At 44.2% G+C, this 22,742-nt stretch overlaps 2 protein-coding genes across 6 annotated transcripts in view; one reads left to right on the top strand and one right to left on the bottom strand.

The window, feature by feature from the left end:
* Window positions 1-285: 285 nt before the first annotated feature.
* On the top strand, window positions 286-19,661 carry LOC115134030 (BTB/POZ domain-containing protein 10-like). 2 transcript variants are annotated; one of them, XM_065022407.1, is made up of 8 exons: window positions 286-2,377; window positions 15,003-15,196; window positions 15,681-15,996; window positions 16,082-16,184; window positions 17,361-17,481; window positions 17,887-18,084; window positions 18,467-18,577; window positions 19,047-19,661. In XM_065022407.1, exons 2-8 carry the CDS (start codon window positions 15,055-15,057, stop codon window positions 19,349-19,351), a joined length of 1,296 nt encoding a protein of 431 aa, XP_064878479.1. In that variant the 5' UTR covers window positions 286-2,377; window positions 15,003-15,054; the 3' UTR covers window positions 19,352-19,661. The 2 variants fall into 2 exon arrangements, with proteins under 2 accessions (XP_064878479.1, XP_029523427.1); XM_029667567.2 differs by lacking the exon at window positions 286-2,377 and adding an exon at window positions 12,430-12,736.
* A 1,350-nt stretch (window positions 19,662-21,011) lies between these two features.
* Window positions 21,012-22,742, bottom strand: part of LOC115134029 (basic helix-loop-helix ARNT-like protein 1) — a 48,183-nt gene continuing 46,452 nt past the window's right edge. For all 4 annotated transcript variants that reach the window (XM_029667563.2, XM_029667566.2, XM_029667564.2 and 1 more), the window contains 4 exons: window positions 22,583-22,691; window positions 22,203-22,290; window positions 21,910-22,006; window positions 21,012-21,738 (listed from right to left, as the gene is read on the bottom strand). In XM_029667563.2, the coding sequence (XP_029523423.1) occupies window positions 21,581-21,738; window positions 21,910-22,006; window positions 22,203-22,290; window positions 22,583-22,691 (452 nt within the window). In that variant the 3' untranslated portion in view covers window positions 21,012-21,580. The remainder of the gene's footprint in view (window positions 21,739-21,909; window positions 22,007-22,202; window positions 22,291-22,582; window positions 22,692-22,742) is intronic.

Raw genomic sequence — 22,742 nt, 5'->3', positions numbered from 1 at the left:
AGAATGAGTTTTTCCCCACAAAAGGGCTTTATTACAGAAATAAATACTACTCGATAAGCTTTTTGTGCGTATTTCTGGGATCTTTTATTTCAGCTCATGAAAAAATGGGACTGACTCTTTAAAGGTTGCGTTTATATTTTTGCTCTGTATAGTTCAGAAGTAACATTTTTGTTTACAATGCATTCGGAAATTATTCAAACCCCTTAACTTTTTCCACATTTTTATTATTCTAAAATGGATTATATTCTAAATTGATTAGATTGATTATATTAAATGTTTTCCTCAAATCTACACACACACCCCATACAAACAAAAACAGGTTTTTAGAAATGTTTGCTGGCCTGAATGCCAAGCATCTTGCCGTGGGGATGTTTTTCAGCCGCAGGGACTGGGAGACTAGTCTGGATGGATTGAGGAAGAAATGAATGGCAAAAAGTACAGATAGATCCTTGATGAAAACCTGCTCCAGAGCGCTCAGGATCTCCAACTGGGGCAAAGGTTCACACAGGAGTGACTTCGGGACAAGTCTCAATGTCCTTGAGTGGCCCAGCCAGAGCCTGGACTTGATCCCGATCAAACATCTCTGGAGAGACTTGACCTCCCGGGTGGCGCAGTGGTTAAGGGCGCTGTACTGCAGCGCCAGCTGCACCACCAGAGACTGGGTTTAGGCTCTATCGCCCGGCCGCGACCGGGAGGTCCGTGGGGCGACGCACAATTGGCCCAGCGTCGTCCGGGTTAGGGAGGGCTTGGCCGGTAGGGATATCCTTGTCTCATCACGCACCAGCGACTCCTGTGGCGGGCTGGGCACAGTGCACGCTAACCAAGGTTGCCAGGTGCACGGTGTTTCCTCCGACACATTGGTGTGGCTGGCTTCCGGGTTGGATGCGCGCTGTGTTAAGAAGCAGTGTGGCTTGGTTGGGTTGTGTATTGGAGGACGCATGACTTTCAACCTTCGTCTCTCCCGGGTCCGTACGGGAGTTGTAGCGATGAGGATCTGCAGAGAAGAATGGGAGACACTCCCCAAATACAGGTGTGCCAAGCTTGCAGCACATACCCAAGGACACTCAAGGCTGTAATTGCTGCCTAAGGTGCTTCAACAAAGTACTGAGTAAAGGGTCTGAATATTTATGTAAATGTGATTTTAAAAAATGTTTGCGTTGTCATTATGGAGTATTTTGTGTAGTTTGAGGGGGGGAAACAATAAACAATATTAGAATAAGGCTGTAATGTAACAAAATGTGGAAAAAGTCAAGACGTCTGAATGCTTTCCGAATGCACTGTAATGACCTCAGTTTGTGTGAAATATAAGGGGTTGACATGATTTTTTTAATGACTACCCCTTCCTCTATGCCCATACATAAATCTGTAAGTATTACATTTCAAGCACAAATTCAACTACAAAGACCAGGGAACAGTGATTGGTAGATGGGTAACGATAACAATCAGACATCGAATATATCTTTCAGCATGGTCCATTTATTAATTATTCTGTGATGATGTATTAAACCACCCAGAAATATCAAAGATGCAATCGTCCTGAACTGAGCTGCAGGAGCGGAAGGAAACTGCTTAGGGATGTCACCATGAGGCCGTTGGTGATGTTATTTTTATTTATTTTTTAACAGCTACAGTGGCTGTGAGTTCAGTGGCTGTGATGGGTGAAAACTGAGTTGGCTCAACACTGTAGTGACTCCAAAATAATGATCGAAATGACAATGAAAAAAAGAATGCAAATATACAGAATAAACATGAATATGTATGTTACAAAGCACTAAAGTAATATTGCCCCAAAAAACACGGCAAAGGGATACACTTTTTTGCCTACATGCAAAGCCTTGTAAATTGAGATGGCGCCGGAGGAGATGCTGTTGTACTACGGGCTCCTAACAATTGTGCTATTTTGTGTGTGTGTGTGTGTTTTCGCATTATTTGTAACTTATTTTGTACATAATGTTTCTACCACTGTCTCTTATGACCCAAAAGAGATTCTGGATATCAGGACAGCGATTACTCACCTCGTACTGGACAAAGATTTTTTATTTTTTTCGAGTCGGACGTGAAGGATTTACTTCAGACACACGACAAGGCCCAAATCCATGTCATTCGCATGAAGAAGAGACAGAGATTAAGGATGTAGGTTGGGGTTCCTTGTAAGGATCTGACGACAAGTGGGTACTCCACCTCTACCATCAGTCCAATTAGCCAACGTGCAAATCATTGGTTAATAAAATGGATGAGCTCCAATCGAAGCTATCCTACCAACGGAACATTAACTGTAATATCTTATTTTTCACAGAGTCGTGGCTGAACGACGACATGGATAACATACAGCTGGCTGGGTTTTCGGTGCATCGGCAAGATAGAACAGCTGTCTCCGGTAAGACAAGGGGTGGTGGTCTGTGTATTTGTAAATATCTGCTGGTGCACAAAATCTAATATTAAGGAAGTCTCTAGGTTTTGCTCGCCTGAGGTAGAGTATATCATGATAAGCTGTAGAACACACTATTTACCAAGAGAGTTTTCATCTATATTTTCCGTAGCTGTCTTATTTACCACCACAAACCGATGCTGGCACTAAGACCGCACTCAATGAGCTGTATAAGGCCATAAGCAAACAAGAAAATGCTCATCCAGAGAAACTTAAATCCATTTTCCTAATTTCTACCAGCATGTTACATGTGCAACCAGAGGGAAAAAAACTCTAGACCACCTTTACTCCACACACAGAGATGTGTACAAAGCTCTCCCTCACCCTCCATTTGGCAAATATGACCATAATTCCATCCTCCTGATTCCTGCAAAAACTAAAGCAGGAAGTACCAGTGACTCGCTCAATACGGAAGTGGTCAGGTGACGCAGATGCGAAGCTACAGGACTGTTTTGCTAACACAGACTGGAATATGTTCCAGGATTCTTCCGATGGCATTGAGGAGTACACCACATCAGTCACTGGCTTCATCAATAAGTGCATCGATAACGTTGTCCCCACAGTGACCGTACGTACATACCCCAACCAGAAGCCATGGATTACAGGCAACATCCGCACTGAGCTAAAGGGTAGAGCTGCCGTTTTCAAGGAGCCGGACTTTAACTTCTTGCGTCGAGCAATCCCGTATCCGGGAGCGTAATCATAGCCTCATGCTCATTACCATAATGCAACGTTAACTATTCATGAAAATCGCAAATGAAATTAAAGAAATATATTCACTCACAAGCTTAGCCTTTTGTTAACAACACTGTCATCTCAGATTTTCAAAATATGCTTTTCAACCATAGCTACACAAGCATTTGTGTAAGAGTATTGATAGCTAGCATAGCATTAAGCCTAGCATTCAGCAGGCAACATTTTCACAAAAACAAGAAAAGCATTCAAATAAAATAATTTACCTTTGAAGAACTTCGGATGTTTTCAATGAGGAGACTCTCAGTTAGATAGCAAATGTTCATTTTTTCCAAAAAGATTATTTGTGTAGGAGAAATCGCTCCATTTTGTTCATCACGTTTGGCTAAGAAAACCCCCAGAAAATTCAGTCATTACAGTCATTTCCAAATTAACTCCATAATATCGACAGAAACATGGCAAACGTTGTTTAGAATCAATCCTCAATGTGTTTTTCACATATCTATTCGATGATAAATCATTCGTGGCAGTTGGGTTTCTCCTCGGAAGCAAATGGAAAAATACACGCAGCTGGAGATTACGCAATAATTGCGACGGAGGACACCAAGCGAGCACCTGGTAGATGTAGTGTAAAATGGTCAATCTTCCAATTATATGCCTACAAATACGTCACAATGCTGCAGACACCTTGGGGAAACGACAGAAAGTGTAAGCTCATTCCTGGCCCATTCACAGCCATATAAGGAGACATTGGAACACAGCGCCTTCAAAATCTGGGGCACTTCCTGTTTGAAATTTAATCTTGGTTTCGCCTGTAGCATCAGTTCTGTGGCACTCACAGACAATATCTTTGCAGTTTTGGAAACGTGTGTTTTCTTTCCAAAGCTGTCAATTATATGCATAGTCGAGCATCTTTTCGTGACAAAATATCTTGTTTAAAATGGGAACGTTTTTTTATCCAAAAATTAAAAGAGTGCACCCTATATCCAAGAAGTTAACCCGGACGCTTACAAGAAATCCCGCTATGCCCTCCGACGAATCATCAAACAGGCAAGGCGTCAATACAGACTAAGATTGAATCGTACGACACCGGCTCTGACGCTCGTCGGATGTAGCAGGGCTTGCAAACTATTACTGACTACAAAGGGAAGCATAGTCGCGAGCTGACCAGTGACACGAGCCTACCGGATGAGCTAAATGACTTCTATGCTCACTTCGAGGCAAGCAACACTGAAGCATGCATGAGAGCATCAGCTCTTCCGGATGACTGTGTGATCACGCTCTCCGTAGCCAATGTGAGTAAGATCTTTAAACAGGTCAACATTCACAAGGCTGCAGGGCCAACAGATTACCAGGACGTGTACTCCGACAATGCACTGACCAACTGGCAAGTGTCTTCACTGATATTTTCAACCTGTCCCTGACCAAGTTTATAATACCAACATGTTTCAAGCAGACCACCATAGTCCCTGTGCCCAAGAACATCAAGGTAACCTGCCTAAATTACTACTGACCTGTAGCACTCATGTCTGTAACCATGAGCTGCTTTGAAAGGCAGGTCATGGCTCACATCATTATCCCAGAAACCCTAGACCCACGCCAATTTGCATACCACCCCAACAGATAAACAGATGATGCAATCTCTATTGCACTCAACACTGCCCTTTCCCACCTGGACAAAAGAAACACCTGTGTGAGAATGCTGTTCATTGACTACTCATCACTAAGCTAAGTACCCTGGGACTGAATCCTGGACTTCCTGACGGGCCCCTAGGTGGTAAGGATAGGTAACAACACATCTGCCATGCTGACCCTCAACATGGGGGCCTCTCAGGGGTGCCCGCTCAGTTCAAATCCAATTTTATTTGTCACATACACATGGTTAGCAGATGTTAATGCGAGTGTAGCAAAATGCTTGTGCTTCTAGTTCCGACAATGCAGTAATAACCAACGAGTAATCTAACCTAACAATTCCACAACTACTACCTTATACACACAAGTGTAAAGGGATAAAGAATATGTACATAAAGATATATGAATGAGTGATGGTACAGAACGGCATAGGCAAGATCTATATACAGCAAGATGCAGTAGATGGTATCAAGTACAGTATATACATATGAGATGAGTAATGTAGGGTATGTAAACATAAAGTGGCATAGTTTAAAGTGGCTAGTGATACATGTATTACATAAAGATGGCAAGATGCAGTAGATGATATAGAGTACAGTATATACATATGAGATGAGTAATGTAGGGTATGTAAACATTATATTAAGTGGCATTGTTTAAAGTGGCTAGTGATATATTTTACATCAATTTCCATCAATTTCCATTATTAAAGTGGCTGAAGTTGAGTCAGTATGTTGACAGCAGCCACTCAATGTTAATGGTGGCTGTTTAACAGTCTGATGGCCTTGAGAAAGAAGCTGTTTTTCAGTCTCTCGGCCCCTGCTTTGATGCACCTGTACTGACCTCGCCTTCTGGATGATAGCGGAGTGAACAGGCAGTGGCTCGGGTGGTTGTTGTCCTTGATGATCTTTATGGCCTTCCTGTGACATCGGGTGGTGTAGGTGTCCTGGAGGGCAGGTAGTTTGCCCCCAGTGATGCGTTGTGCAGACCTCACTACCCTCTGGAGAGCCTTACGGTTGTGGGCGGAGCAGTTGCCGTACCAGGCGGTGATACAGCCCGCCAGGATGCTCTCGATTGTGCATCTGTAGAAGTTTGTGAGTGCTTTTGGTGACAAGCCGAATTTCTTCAGCCTCCTGAGGTTGAAGAGGCGCTGCTGTGCCTTCTTCACAACGCTGTCTGTGTGGGTGGACCAATTCAGTTTGTCTGTGATGTGTACGCAGAGGAACTTAAAACTTACTACCATCTCCACTACTGTCCCGTCGATGTGGATAGGGGGGTGCTCCCTCTGCTGTTTCCTGAAGTCCACAATCTTCTCCTTTGTTTTTAATTTTTTAATTTATTTTTAATTTTACCCCTTTTTTCTCCCCAATTTTCGTGGTATCCAATTGTTGTAGTAGCTACTATCTTGTCTCATCGCTACAACTCCCGTACGGGCTCGTGAGAGACGAAGGTTGAAAGTCATGCGTCCTCCGATACACAACCCAACCAGCCGTACTGCTTCTTAACACAGCGCGCATCCAACCCGGAAGCCAGCCGCACCAATGTGTCGGAGGGTACACCGTGCACCTGGCAACCTTGGTTAGCGCTCACTGCCCCCGACCCGCCACAGGAGTCGCTGGTGCGCGATGAGACAAGGACATCCCTACCGACCAAGCCCTCCCTAACCCGGACAACGCTAGGCCAATTGTGCGTCGCCCCACGGACCTCCCGGTCGCGGCCGGTTACGACAGAGCCTGGGCGCGAACCCAGGGACTCTGATGGCACAGCTGGCGCTGCAGTACAGCGCCCTTAACTACTGCGCCACCCGGGAGGGCGCTCCTTGGTTTTGTTGACGTTGAGTGTGAGGATATTTTCCTGACACCACACTCCGAGGGCCCTCACCTCCTCCCTGTAGGCCTTCTCGTCGTTGTTGGTAATCAAGCCTACCACTGTAGTGTCGTCCACAAACTTGATGATTGAGTTGGAGGCGGTCATGGCCACGCAGTCGTGGGTGAACAGGGAGTACAGGAGAGGGCTCAGAATGCACCCTTGTGTGGCCCCGGTGTTGAGGATCAGCGGGGTGGAGATGTTGTTACCTACCCTCAAGTTTGGAGGGTACTATGGTGTTAAATGAGCTGTAGTTGTAGTCGATGAACAGCATTCTCACATACAGTGGGACAAAAAAGTATTTAGTCAGCCACCAATTGTGCAAGTTCTCCCACTTAAAAAGATGAGAGAGGCCTGTAATTTTCATCATATGACAGACAAAATGAGAAAAATAAATACAGAAAATCACATTGTAGGATTTTTCATTAATTTATTTGCAAATTATGGTGGAAAACAAGTATTTGGTCAATAACAAAAGTTTCTCAATAGTTTGTTATATACCCTTTGTTGGCAATGACAGAGGTCAAACGTTTTCTGTAAGTCTTCACAAGGTTTTCACACACTGTTGCTGGTATTTTGGCCCATTCCTCCATGCAGATCTCTTCTAGAGCAGTGATGTTTTGGGGCTGTTGCTGGGCAACACAGACTTTCAACTCCCTCCAAAGATTTTCTATGGGGTTGAGATCTGGAGACTGGCTAGGCAATCCCCTACCTTGAAATGCTTCTTACGAAGCCACTCCTTCATTGCCCGACAGCAGTGTGGATGCAAATGAAGATGGCCATCATAAGGCTCAGAAATGAAAATCAATCAATCAGGAACATTGCAAAACCCTGGGCATGCCAAAGGCAACAGTTTGGTTCATCATTAACAAGAAAAAAACAACCAGTGAACTCAATTATGTCAAAAGACCCGGTAGAATGAAGAAGGCCACTGTAGCGGATGACCGAAGAATACTCTCTATGGTGAAGAAAAACCCCCTGACAACAGCCCAACAGATCAAAAACACTCTCCTGGATGCAGGTGTAGATGTGTCAGTCTACCATACATAGAAGACTACACCAGCAGGACTACAGAGGGTACACTACAAGATGCAAACCACTGATAAGCCTGAAGAACAGAAAGGCGAGATTGCAGTTTGCTGAAAAGCACCTAAAAGAGCCCCAAGAGTTCTGGAAAAAAGTATTGTGGACAGATGAGACAAAGATTAACATGTACCAGATTGAAGGAAAGAGGAACGTGTGGAGAATGGGTATGCTTTGGGTATGCCTTTGCCTTTGTTTATGTTGGTAATCAAGCCTACCACTGTAGTGTCGTCTGCAAACTTGGTGATTGAGTTGGAGGCGTGCATGGCCACACAGTCGTAGGTGAACAGGGAGTACAAGAGAGGGCTGAGAACGCACCCTTGTGGGGCCCCAGTGTTGAGGATCAGCGGAGTGGAAGTATTGTTTCCTACCTTCAACACCTGGGGGTGGCCCGTCAGGAAGTCCAGGATCCAGTTGCACAGGGCGGAGTCGAGACCCAGGGCCTCAAGCTTTATGATGAGCTTGGAGGGTACTATGGTGTTGAATGCTGAGCTGTAGTCATTGAACAGCATTCTTACATAGGTATTCCTCTTGTCCAGATGGGATAGGGCTGTGTGCAGTGTGATGGCGATTGCATCGTCTGTAGACCTATTGGGGCGGTAAGCAAATTGGAGTGGGTCTAGGGTAACAGGTAGGGTGGAGGTGATATGATCCTTGACTAGTCTCTCAAAGCACTTCATGCTTTCAGAAGTGAGTGCTGCGGGGCGATAGTCATTTAGTTCAGTTACTTTAGCTTTCTTCGGAACAGGAATAATGGTGGCCATCTTGAAGCATGTGGGGACAGCAGACTGGGATAGGGATTTATTGAATATGTCCGTAAACACACCAGCCAGCTGGTCTGCGCATGTTCTGAGGACGTGGCTAGGGATGCTGTCTGTCTTGCGAGAGTTAACACGTTTTAAATGTTTTACTCATGTCGACCACGGAGAAGGAGAGCCCACAGTCTTTGTTAGCAGGCTGTGTCGGTGGCACTTTATTGTCCTCAAAGCGTGCAAAGAAGTTGTTTAATTTGTCTAGGAGCAAGACGTCGATGTCCGACACGGCTGGTTTCTTTTTGTAGGCCGTGATTGTCTGTAGACCCGGCCACATACGTCTCCTGTTTGAGCCTTTGAATTGCGACTCCACTTTGTCTCTATACTGACGCTTTGCTTGTTTGATTGCCTTACAGAGGAAATAAGTACACTGTTTGTATTCTGTCATGTTTCCAATCGCCTTGCCATGATTAAATGCGGTGGTACGTGCTTTCAGTTTTGCGCCAATGCTGCCATCAATCCATGGTTTCTGGTTTGGGAAGGTTTTAATAGTCACAGTGGGTACAACATCTCCTATACACTTCCTTATAAACTCGCTAACCGAGACAGCATTGACATCAATTGTTGTCTGAGGCTACCCGGAACAAACAGTGGGGAGAACAAGTATTTGATACACTGTCGATTTTGCAGGTTTTCCTACTCACAAAGCATGTAGAGGTCTGTAATTTTTTATCATAGGCACACTTCAACTGTGAGAGACGGAATCTAAAACAAAAATCCAGAAAATCACATTGTATCATTTTTAAGTAACTAATTAGCATCTTATTGCATGACATAAGTATTTTATACATCAGAAAAGCAGAACTTAATATTTGGTACAGAAACCTTTGTTTGCAATTACAGAGATCATACGTTTCCTGTAGTTCTTGACCAGGTTTGCACACACTGCAGCAGGGATTTTGGCCCACTCCTCCATACAGACCTTCTCCAGATCCTTCAGGTTTCGGGGCTGTCGCTGGGCAATACGAACTTTCAGCTCCCTCCAAAGATGTTCTATTGGGTTCAGGTCTGGAGACTGGCTAGGCCACTCCAGGACCTTGAGATGCTTCTTACGGAGCCACTCCTTAGTTGCCCTGGCTGTGTGTTTCGGGTAGTTGTCATACTGGAAGACCCAGCCACGACCCATATTGAATGCTCTTACTGAGGGAAGGAGGTTGTTGGCCCAGATCTCGCGATACATGGGCCCCATCCATCCTCCCCTCAATACGGTGCAGTCGTCCTGTCCCCGTTGCAGAAAAGCATCCCCAAAGAATGATGTTTCCACCTCCATGCTTCACGGTTGGGATGGTGTTCTTGGGGTTGTACTCATCCTTCTTCCTCCAAACACGGCGAGTGGAGTTTAGACCAATTTTTAAAATTTTTGTCTCATCAGACCACATGACCTTCTCCCATTCCTCCTCTGGTCATTGGCAAACTTCAGACAGGCCTGGACATGCGCTGGCTTGAGCAGGGGGACCTTGCGTTCGCTGCAGGATTTTAATCCATGATGGCGTAGTGTGTTACTAATGGTTTTCTTTGAGACTGTGGTCCCAGCTCTCTTCAGGTCATTGACCAGGTCCTGCCGTGTAGTTCTGGGCTGATCCCTCACCTTCCTCATGATCATTGATGCCCCACGAGTTGAGATCTTGCATGGAGCCCCAGACCGAGGGTGATTGACCGTCATCTGGAACTTCTTCCATTCTCTAATAATTGCTCCAACAGTTGTTGCCTTCTCACCAAGCTGCTTGCCTATAGTCCTCTGGTGTTGGTCATTGTGGAGAGGTTGGAGTCTGTTTGATTGAGTGTGTGGACAGGTGTCTTTTATACAGTGTATCAAATACTTGTTTGCCCCACTGTATCTCAGTCCACGTGATCGAAACAATTTTGAAGCGTGGAATCCGATTGGTCAGACCAGCGTTGGATAGACCTAAGCACGGGCGCTTCCTGTTTCAGTTTCTGCCTTTTGGAGGGGAGCAACAGGATGGATTCATGGTCAGATTTGCCAAAAGGAGGGTGGGGAGGGCCTTGTATGCATCACGGAAGTTAGAGTAGCAGTTGTCGAGTGTGTTACTCGCTCGTGTACTGCAATCGATATGCTGATAGAATTTAGGTAGTCTTGTTCTCAGATTAGCTTTGTTAAAATCCCCAGCTGCAATAATTTATGCCTCAGGATGTATGGTTTCCAGTTTGCATAAAGTCCAGTGAAGATCCTTGATGGCCGTCTTGGTATCCGCTTGCGGGTGGATATACACAGCTGTGACGATAACCGAGGAGAGTTCTCTTGGGAAAGAATACGGTCGGCATTTTATTGTGAGGAATTCTAGGTCAGGTGAACAAAAGGACTTGAGTTCTTGTATGTTGTTACAATTACACCAATTACGAGTCATTAATCATGAAATGTACACCCCCGCCCTTCTTCTTCCCAGAGAGATGTTTGTTCCTGTCGGCACGATGCACTGAATATCCCGCATATCTATTTGGAAAACAACTCTTGCCCTATTTTCATTGACTTTGATAACTAGGGACGGGACATTAGCGAGCAATATACTCGGAAGCGGTGGGTGGTGTGTGCGCATCCGAATCTTCACTAGAAGACCGTTCTGACTCACTCCTCCGACGGTGTTGTTTTGGGTTGGCCTCTATAATCAGTTCAAATGCCCTGAGAGGTGCAAACAAAGGATCTGCTTTGGGAAGTCGTATTCCTGGTCGTAGTGCTGGTAAGTTGACGTCTCTTTGATATCCAATAGTTCTTCCCTGCTGTTTGTAATAACATTTTAAGGTTTTCTGGGATAACAATGTAAGAAATATTATTTTAAAAAACAAAATACTGCACAGTTTCCTAAGGACTTGAAGCGAAGCTGCCATTTCTATCGGTGCCATCAGTATTGGTCAAACCCCTGAGGTGCCTTATTTCTATTATAAACTGGTTAACAATGTAATTAGAGCCGTAAAAATAAATGTTTTGTCATACCCATCGTATACGGTCTGATATACCATGGCTGTCAGCCAATCAGCATTCAGGGCTTGACCCACCAAGTTTATAATAGTGTTTATTTCCTACACTTCATACACGCTCCCGAGTGGTGCAGTGGTCTAAGGCACTGCATCTCAGTGCAAGAGTCGTCATTACAGTCCCTGGTTTGATTCCAGACTGTATCACATCCGGCCGTGATTGGGAGTCCCATAGGGCGGTACACAATTGGCCCAGCGTCGTCTGGGTTTGGCCCCCCGACCAGCCACTCTGACAAAAATTGCCCTGCTGCTGAATTTCGTTGTCTACCCCTGGTGTACGGCTATGGCTCATGTGGAAGAGATGCACAAAGGTCCACCAGTTTGACATCTGCATGCATTAACAGGCTTTTTGATAATGGAATAAGAAGCTGCTAAGTATATTTCGATACATTATTTTAATTCAGACAATGAAAAGTAGCCTATAGATTAAATACAAATACAAAATAGTGTTATGAAGTGTTTATTAAGCAAGAGAATGACATGTGTCAAAGTGTTGGGTATCATTTGATACATCTATGGTTGTAGTGCTACCTCTCTGGATGGACTACTCAAAAAATCCCCACACACCTCTGTCAATCATAGCCCTTATCTGGGGAGTCAATCATTATAAGAAAATATCTAGCTCAAATTACATAATTTAACATCAACTAACAGAACACATTTTAAGCACATATTTGCATATTCGTTGACAGCCAAGTCAAGTCCAGAGGTCAAATGGTGCTCTGTCATGTCCTTCATCCTCAAGCCAGCTATTTTATTTAATCAGCCAAGCCATGCTGCTTGATGCTGCTATGGAGAATCGTGTCAACAAGGGCAGTATCAGGACCACTGAGGTATGATCAGGAGAGTAGACGGGGAGGTCGGGCTACGCCTACGTCAGGAGGTTTGCTCTGTGTGTGTCTGACTCGATTTCGTGGAGAAAAAAAGCGCACAGCCATTCATATCTACGGGTCTCCCTGTCTGAATTGAATGACTGGTCCTCCTGTCTCTATTTTTTTTTTGTCATTGGTGCGATCGAGTCTTTTTGAAAGAGAATTTTCAGGCTGTGCTCTCACAGCTAGAAAGTTGAATCAGAGTCTACGAAATAATGCTGAAGTTCGAAAGTAATGCCCAACTATGCTAAACCGGCTGGCAAGCCTGCATTGTTCGGAGGAGCCCAAGTCCTTTGTGCTTTCATCCCTCAGCTCATCCCGTGCTGCTTTGTCTTTCATTTGCCGTGCGATACAGACGGGTAGGTATGCTCATCATCCTATTCATTCTGTTTCTTATGGCATGTGTTGATTTCCTATATTTTGTAATTATTAATTCGATGTGTTTGTTTTTTTTATGCGGCTTTTCCACGCATTCTAATGAATAGCAATGTGGAAAGGGGAAAATAAAGCAAGACTGCGTGTGTCTTTAAAAGGGAAGTGTCTAATTTCTTGGTTTGCCGATCAGAACGCATAGGGTTTATTTATATACATTTTTTGTAAAGGGTTAAACCCTCGACACTAGTGCGCATTCTTCTCTGTTGAACATCAAAGTAGCAGTGTCAGCACTCAGCGCTCTAAATTATTGATGGGACCTTTTTCTTTAAGTAACGGGACTCAATGCTGCAGACGCCTATAACACAAGTGCATCTGTGGATTTTTCTTCTTCTTATCACAGTCATATAATATTCAACCATGCAATTTGCATCCCAAGTTATTTCGTGGAAAAAAATGCTATTTTCAAGATTCTATGTGAGGTAATCGCGGGAGCCATTAATATGTGGATGGATATAGCTTTGCATTGCTGCATGAAAGATGAGATGAACGCTATCGCTCTCACTGATCCATTGTTTGCAGATCGTGCTAGACTTGCCTGCTTCTTGCACTGGAAGAAGATTGTTTTATACATTAAACAATCTGGTCAAAAATCCTTCCTGTTGGACATTCTACCCCATATTAAAAATTCCAATTATGCCAAACTGTTGTAGATAATAGGTCGTAGTAGATAGCCTAAAGGGGTTGATGCTGCTGTGTTTGCTGACCTGAATTGCTGCTGAGTGCAATAGGGGCACCATTCCATAACCAGCCTATGCTGTTCCTACATTCACCGGCATCTCCAATGCTGTCCAATGCTTTTAATCACATTCCCCAACCTAATGATTAAAAAAAAATATTATTCAGATTTTATTCAGAAGTCCGCACACCATATGGGGATAGTCTACTCATTGTTTTTTTGGTTCAGTTTTTGTTTACATGGCAGTATTCTATACTGGTGCAGTAATGAGGACAAGCTGCTCAAAGAGCAGGGGACTCGCATACTGTAGAGCAGGCCTGCCTGGCTCTGACCTGCATACTGCATGATGAGAGCTAGCATCCTGGACCACTGTTTAGCATCCATTCAGCCGCTGTCAAAATATAGACAGCAATTATTTGGACACAAAATTGAATAACATGACATTCTGCCTTATTTTGCTGCATGAAGTAAGTTGGTTGTTCTCCACGTGTAGTGAAATTACTGATTTCTGCTGCTCTGAGTCAGCCAGTCAGTCCCCTAGGTCTGTGATTTTTCTCATTCTCTGGGACTCCGTCAGTGGAGGAGGCAGTGGACTCAGATGTCAGACCCTGTTACGGTTGACTGGACACAGTTTTCTATGGGGAACTAGAAGATGGACGGACATCATCCATTGGAGGGACTATAAAGCAGTTTCTTTAAAGCTCTCCTGTCTTTGAGAGTTCCTCAATGTGCTGCTCTCTCTAGTCCATTCTCTCCAAGGGCATTCACTTCAGCCTCATCATATTTCATAATCATGTCCCTGGGGTGGGAGCCGCTCTTTATTAGGGAGACCTGCTGTATGGCACACTGGCCAGACTAGACAAACCAGACGGTGTGAGAGCGGTTTCAGAGGTAAAGAGGCTGCTGCAGATAACAGAACAATGCTTCCTGCTTCTGTCTCTGCTTGTCTCAATGGGATGACTAGTTTCTAAATGTCCCTGTAGAAAGGCTCTTCTGCAACAGACAGTAGAGTTTTATGTTTAAATGCTTCAATGGGAAATTAATATTATTTTTGAAGGTGTTTGGTTTGATTTTTAAAATATTTTTTAAAACTAGGCAAGTCAGTTAAGAACAAATTATTATTGGTACTTCAGGAATTGTGTGTAGTCTGCTCCATCAGTGTTATATTTCAGATTTTACAAAGGCCACTCCAAGAGGAGTAATAGTCCAATGTATGTGTTGTCCCCACAGTTAAGTGGGGAGTTCAATGGGATTGTTTCACATGGATTCAATCCCTAATGTGTTTCTCAGAGTATAGGGCTCTAGCTGCAGGCAGCAAGCAGTAGTGTTGTATTGGCAATCTTTCTGCAGCGGACAGCACACAAAAATCTGCTTCTCGCACAGAGGATTCACATGAGTTTATTGCAGGCTTTTACCCACTTTTCTCTGCAGAGAAGCATGCAAAATGTTTACTTTTCCCTCAGTGCTCATGTGTGTATCTCTGACTGGGTGTGTGTGATCTTCTCCTCTCTCAGTGCCCAGCCCCGCCTCCCAGCAGTCCCACAACTGGAGGCCGACCTAGTCAACATGAACCTGCATGGCGCCAGCGGAGGCCTCGACCGCTGCAGGGACAGTGACCGCTCCCGAGACTCCTCCCATGAGAGGGGCGAGGGTCAGCTGACCCCTTGCATCAGAAACATCACCTCGCCCACCCGACAGCACAACAGTGGTGAGTAGCTTCCCAGTGTTTAATTTCCATCACTGGAGCAACACCTTGGCTGTACCCGTTGCTCATTCTGTAATCCATTGCTGCTATGCGACAGAACCACACAGTGTAGTGAGGAGACACTGACATAACAAGGCCGTCTCAGATGCCTCAGGTCCAGCTGTTAGATTGAGGCCCTTTCTAACTACACAAAATCACTGTCTGAAGTGGTTTTATCACATAGAAATCTCCTTAAAGCCTCACCCAGAGGCGGAGCCATGGTAGTCATACGACTGCTACTCAGTCTGGACCCACTCTGGGAATTAAGCCAATGGCCGAACTGAATGATGTTTAAATTGCTACAATAACAGTTGAATATTCAAGCCTTGAAAGGCTCTTGCGAAAGCTTTCAATGCCTTTTTTCATCCTTATGGCAACCAGCAACAGTGTGATGAGACCGCAGTGTTAGCGCCTTACCTACGGTACTCTGTTTGTTTGTCTCTTCCAGATCGTGAGCGGGGCGAGGGTGGTTCTTCCTCCAGGTCATCAAGCCCTCGGCCGCCCAGGGCCATGATGTCGGTGGGGCCCAGTTGCATCGCAGTGAGCAGCAGCAGAAGCAGCCTGTTCAGCAAAGAGGCCCACTGTAAGGGCCTGGGCCACGGACACGTCCACAGCCCCTGTGACCTCATCTACGTCTATGAGAACACCAAGGAGGGGGCGCGCACTTTGCGGACGGCCGAGAGGGTCACTCTGATCGTGGACAACACCCGCTTCGTGGTGGACCCGGCTATCTTCACTGCTCAGCCCAACACCATGCTGGGAAGGTACAGCAAAATATTTGATCAAAGGGATATTACAGAAAATTAAAGGGATAGTTAATTTCAAACCAAATGTTTTCCTCTCTCGTAGAATGTTTGGATCCGGGAGGGAATACAATTTTACCAGGCCCAATGACAAAGGGGAATTTGAGGTGGCAGATGGAATCAGCTCAACTGTTTTCAGAGCCATCCTGGTAAGACTCATTCTGGTTTGATAATGTCATACAGTTTCACCTAATGTCCCCAGAGATGGGTTGGTATCGATGAAGTGAAGGATTACGCTGCTGTGTCATTCATGACTGGAATGGAACATACGTTCTCTCACAGATCCTTCTATCCATCCCCTATATATTTTATTAAGAAGAAGAATAGGCATTCAGTGTTCTGACCTATCTAAAACAAGCACCTTTATTATTCAATTACCAGAGATTGGGATGTGGCCAAATGTATAGTGGTCAATACATATTTTATTTGCATATGGTTGCAGCATCATTTCCATATTATTCAAGGGCTTATAGTGCATTTGTATGCAATTACTTTCTAGTAATACCTTGACAAATAAGATTGTTCACAAACAATCTCTGAGGTTGTCCGTCTGATATATTGTGTATTTTTGCGGAAGTGTGGAAATGTAGGGCAAATAATCAGTGTTACATAAGGAACATTGACCGGGATCAGAGATACTAATGCTGTACAGCATGCTAGTGCTTTCATTTTTGTGTTTGTTCGACCCGCTGTTCCACTTAACTCTCCAGAGACACAGGGGAGGAGAACAACCAGGTAATGGCATCTGTTTGTGTATGTATCATAGGGTTTCTGGATGTTATTTCAGGCTCAAGAGCAGCTTTCTGTGTGACTCACAGGCTGTACGTTGTTCTTGCATGTCAACGTAGCAACGTGCCTATTTGTATGGGGGAGAGATGCTAATGTGGATAGTCGGGACTCAAGAACATGCTAAATGCACTTATTTGTTTGATTTCAATGCTTATCTTGGATTGTCAGTATTAACAGTCTCGTTGTACAGATCTGTGCTCGGCATGTGAAGAGCTCTACCGCCAAAGTCAACCCGACTAAAACAGCAGGGAGAGAGGAAAAATATGGCTGGCAGCATTAGCATTCAGGGCACAGAGAAAGCTAACAGCCGTTTCAGGCACTATCTTGTGAATAGCTCCTGCAGCCTCCATCCATTTTCTTTTCAGTGTTATACTTGAACCATCTCTGTGTTTCTCTGGCTGTAAACGGGTCTGTGGGGGTGGTAGGAAGACAGTGACGTCACTGCCATTTGCTGTTGTCTGAAGGCTCTGTTCTGTGTGTGCGCAGAGCAGTGATGGCTGCCTGTTGGTTTTTCCTGTGTGACTTTTAAATGGCAGGATTACTACAAATCTGGGATAATCCGCTGTCCTGATGGTATCTCCATTCCCGAGCTGAGAGAAGCATGTGACTACCTCTGCATCTCCTTCGACTACAGCACCATCAAGTGTAGAGACCTCAGTGAGTGTATATAGATATGTGCCATCAGGCCCTCTTTTTCTCATTATAATGACATGATAATAGACATGTAATATTTAATTCCATATCATTGTTCTGTATTAGATGCTAGGTTTATTTAGGCTGCTGTGTGTTTGGTGTTGTGGAGGTGTTGACATGTTGTTGGTGAGTAGGTGTCACAGCTCTGAAACTAAGTCAGTATTAGCTTACAGGTTTGATCCATGTCAGATGATTGCAGAGTTTCCACAATGTGGGCTATTGATTGACATTGTTTTAAATGTGGATGTGTCTAGTTCTCCTCACGTGTGTGTGTGTGTGTGCGCACGCGCGCGCATGCTTGAGTGTAGTTCTCACCTTGAAATATAAACAAAGTTTGGTTGTCTCAATCCACCTGCTCTTATTTTCCAGGTGCACTCATGCACGAGCTGTCCAACGATGGGGCGAGGCGTCAGTTTGACTTTTACTTAGAGGAGATGGTGCTGCCTCTGATGGTGGCCAGCGCCCAGAATGGAGAGAGGGAGTGTCACGTAGTGGTCCTGACAGACGACGACGTGGTGGACTGGGACGAGGAGTACCCTCCGCAGATGGGAGAGGAGTATTCTCAGAGTGAGTCAGGTCATTCACCTCACTGGCTCTGCTGATATAGTAGTTTACAAGCAAGCCATTTCATCAAGTCACCTATGAGTGGTTTGTATCGCTGTGAAAATAATTGTCCAAGATTATAATTGACTGGGATGACATGTTAAAGGCCCAGTGCATTAGTTCTGGGTAACAAGTTACTTACTGTAATAGTTTTGCATTAAAGTGGTAAAAAAAAAAAGTGTTTCATCAGCTGTTGTACATATATGATACAAAACACAGGAAATAGACTTTGAGTGCACTTGTTCGCCTGCTTTATCTGTATTGCTGAATGTCTGTGTTATTTTACTTAGGATATGTATGACATTTAATTATATAAACAATAATACTTTTTAATTTTTCTTTACAGTTATATACAGCACAAAACTGTACAGATTCTTCAAGTACATAGAGAATCGTGACGTTGCCAAATCAGTATTAAAAGAAAGAGGACTTAAGAAAATCAGACTAGGAATTGAAGGTATGGTGGATCATCACTAAACTGCCTTGTTCCTTGTTGCACATAATGTCAATCAAGAAGTTTTACTTTCATGTCTATACAATTTCTGATAACACTTAAGAGTAACACTAGTTACTCTTAAGCCTGCGTTGTAATCATGTAATTACCAGAATCACTCATCCATTATTAGTATGTAATACTAACAGGCCCTATTACTATGTTACAGCATGTGACAATGTTGTTACTAGTAATAAACGTGATGTTGCAGGTATAAGAGCAACTCAATATAGCCTAAAGGGTTACCCCAACCGGATAAAAAGTATTGAAGACCACACTTTTTGTATAAATATACTTCAAATACAACATCATGTATTTAATACAATTGTTTTATTAACCAATAAATAAAAAAATTATAAGATGAGAAGTATTTGAACAGAAAACGTAAATGTCACTAACTCCCAAACCAAAATGTCTGTTTTTATCCTCCCAGGTTACCCCACCTACAAGGAGAAGGTGAAGAAGCGTCCCGGCAGCCGGCCAGAGGTAATCTACAACTACGTCCAGAGGCCCTTCATCCGCATGTCCTGGGAGAAGGAGGAGGGCAAGAGTCGCCATGTTGACTTCCAGTGTGTGAAGAGCAAGTCCATCACCAACCTGGCAGCTGCCGCTGCAGACATTCCCCAGGACCAGCTGGTCAACATGCACCCTGGTCCTCAGGTGGACGAACTGGACATCCAGCCTCAGCCAAGCTACCACTACGAGCCAGACCCAGACGCCCCCTCACCGGCTGTCTGAGACTGGGCCCTCGTCCCCCTCCACTCCCCCTCTTCTCCCTCCACAGAGCACTGTAGTGACAAGCAAGTTGGGCAGCAGAAACCACATTGCCTTTACAAGCCTCAAAAGATAACTGGTATATACTGTCAATAGCCAAGGAAGGAGAAGCAAAGCACACAGTAAACGATTGCCTCATTGCACTGTCTGCACTGTTTTTTAAAACTAACCAAAGGAGATTTATTTTTATCAAGAATGTTTGACGTATTCTTTTCATTTTGAAGGGGGGAAAAAAAGCAGATTGTATCACAATAAACTTGTCTGTGGGTCCCCATATGATGAGTTGTGTGTGTGTGGTGCTGCTGTGTAGTTACAGTACTGTAGTTCGTAAAGAGTTTGGTTTTCTCCACTTCCCCTGCGGTATGACGGTGCGGATTTAGAATCTTACCATAGGTAGTCCACCACCAGATAAGCCTCGCTGTGATGCTTTGGTCTCAGAATAAATACATTTGTATTGATCTCACTTTCATCATTCATGACGCCATCAGTTTGAGAATCGTATCCCAAATTGTGAATGCGTATATAATTTGTTTAATCACATTGCTATATATTGGCAGAGGACCCAAGCTAAAGCTGACATGTTGTTCATTAGCCACTCCTACTTACTCAATGGAGCGTAAAGATCCAATATGGTCCAACACTTGAAACTGGAGAGCAAGCCTAACATAGTGGCACCTTTTCAGCTGGCTCAGTCATCAATAGCTTATATACTGAACTTAAAAGATCCAATGTAGCTGTTTTTATCTCAATATCAAATTATTTGTGGATAACTAAGTACCTTATTGTGATTGCTTGAGAAATTTTGCTGGGAGTAGTCTGTGTTGGGAGGGAAAAACTGAACTGATCTTGGCAGAGGTTTGGAACTCTTATTGGTCTAACTCAATTGCCACCTGGTGATGACACCAGGCAGGCTAAAACACCATCCCAACAAAAACAGGCCGAAATGTCAGGCGAACTTTCTTAACAGCTCTTACACTAAAAGGGTATTATCATTTTCACAGTATTCCAACCTATATAAAACACATCACATTTGACTGCACTGGGCCTTTAAGTAGTCAACAGCTACTGTGGTGATGGTCAGCAGCTGCTGGATGTCAAGGTATCTATCAGTGGGGACCGGTATTGCTTACACCTTGCATGAGCATCAAGCGAAACATACCTTTATTGAATGCAAGGTTCTCTAATAATTCTCAATGTAGGAAAATGTGTCCTGTCCTCAAAAGCCAGATTCCTTAATTTTAAGGCTGTAACATATTCCTCATTGATTTAAAACCAGTAACTGTTATATTGCTCTTTTAATATTCACATTTTCAAATATGACCTAAAATCCTTGTGCGCGGATGTTATTAACTGGCTTCCATTAGCTCAGTTTGTTTTTCCAGGCATTTCTCCTCACCACCACATTAGCAATGCAGTCCTGTTATCTCTGACTGACTGAATTTCTGCCACTGGATGGCAACATGATAAAAATATCCCAGCGTTGCACCAATAGGCTCAATGGAGGAAATCTGTGAAATAAATTAATTGAATTGCTTCTGTTACATGCAATTCCCTGAATGATTCACTCACCCACCCTTGGATTCATGTTCAGAATGCTTCTGGTAGTATGAGAGTGACATTTGAACATTGTAAATATGGATACAATTTATTCATTAGCGTCAATAACATACTGCATCAAATTCTGTTTATAGCTCAAAGTCTTCTGGAAAGAGATACAAAACAAACTTTTAATAAAAAATATTTAACTGCTGATACACACACCATATATTTTGCATAAAGTATTTTTTACATTGTACTATTTAAAGATGTGATAACATTTTCAAATGGGGTTGTCCAACAAGGAAAACCAATGTGTACTGTAGTGTAAAAACATCCAAACACAAACAGGTTTTCAATAGAAATCCCTGGTAGGATAATGCAGGAAAATAGCTGAATTATTATTATGCAATAAAAATGCTGAATTATCCTGTGGTGAAGAATGTCCAGCAGCAAGCTAGGGAGGGCACATACAGGTATACTTTGAAATGACCTGTCTCAGTCCCAACATGGAGGTCTCGGCTCCAATAAGTCCCACAGTGCCATGGTTCCTGATGATGCCACTGCATCATCAATTCAGGGTTTTGACATAGTTCTGTGGGACTTAGCCCAAGAGTTCCAACAGTCCTGCTATGCCTCGTTCCTCTTGGGCCGTCTTCATAAGGGCCAGGGTAAGTCACTAAAGTCCACGGGGCCCCCAAGGCCTGCGTCAGCCTCCAGGAGACTCATGATCACAGCCATGGCTGCCTCATCGTTACTGGGGCTGCTGGAGCCTGGCTCGTCCATGATGTCAATGCTGAGATGAGAGTTGTCACCTACAGGGGTGGTGAGGGAAAACACTAGTCAGTTACATGACTGGTTTTTGATACTGTACAGTTTAGATTTTCCCTGCACAAATACTACACATCACTTGAATGGGGAGGACTCCGTGTTTGTAATATTAGTGTTTGGAACATTTGTTGAAAATTGTGGGCATGGTTACTTACTCATAATGGACTGGTTGGAGTATGGGTATCCAATGGAGTCAGGTCCTCCTGGTAGCGTTCCTGCCGACGGAAGGTCTGGTGTCCCACCATTTTGAATCTGCAAGAACAAATAGGTCAGTGCTGGTCTAGATGTAAGACCAGCTTTCAGCCACAGGACAGATGCCTGACTTCAAGTACCCAACAGACAATAGTGGATCAGCACAACATCCAATCAGCGATGCGAGCAATGTATCAATTTCTTGTGCCAGACAGTTTTATTGGAGGTTCTTATTGTGAATCTCCCTTAGACTCACCCTCTTGCACCCCGGAGAGCAGTCTGGAGGGGGGGTGCTGATGTTCAGGGGGCTGGAGCCACAGCTAGAGGGTGTTGAGCCTCTGGTCCTGTTAGAGAGAAGAACAGACAATACCGTTACACCAGGGTTCTGTGAGATAATCATCTAAAACACCTTCAGCTCCAGGTAATTCATCACAGCTGACGTAGCCTAACTGAACAGATTCATTTGCAAGCCTATACATTTTTGATGAAGGGTGTATCGATACCTGAGAGCAGGGGGACGAGTAGAGAAAAGTTATAACCGAACGAGAGGCTTCATGGTCTCTGTGTTGTTTAAAAATGGTTCTGCAACTATTAAGGCGTCATCCATTTTCTGCCTAAACTCTCTCCATTTCTCACCTCTGAATCTCCATCACCTCCTCTGCGATCATACGGCCGATCTTGCCGGCACCTGCCCGTGTTCCGCCAGGGATGCCTGGCACCGTCTGAATAGCCCGTCTCCCTCCACCTGCAATCACACATATGACAATCACGTTGCCTGCTCCTGGACTGACTGAGA

Source organism: Oncorhynchus nerka, linkage group LG9a (assembly GCF_034236695.1).
Source record: "Oncorhynchus nerka isolate Pitt River linkage group LG9a, Oner_Uvic_2.0, whole genome shotgun sequence".
NCBI classification, from domain to species: domain Eukaryota; kingdom Metazoa; phylum Chordata; class Actinopteri; order Salmoniformes; family Salmonidae; genus Oncorhynchus; species Oncorhynchus nerka.
Note: the sequence above shows the minus strand (reverse complement) of the source record. Positions and strands in the feature narration are given on the sequence as shown.

Coding starts and splice junctions, on each gene's coding strand:
- LOC115134030 (XM_029667567.2), top strand. CDS start 12,612: ATGCCCAACTATGCTAAACCGGCTGGCAAGCCTGCATTGTTCGGAGGA. Junction 15,997..16,081: donor CCCAACACCATGCTGGGAAG/GTACAGCAAAAT, acceptor CCTCTCTCGTAG/AATGTTTGGATCCGGGAGGG. Junction 18,085..18,466: donor GGGAGAGGAGTATTCTCAGA/GTGAGTCAGGTC, acceptor TTTTCTTTACAG/TTATATACAGCACAAAACTG.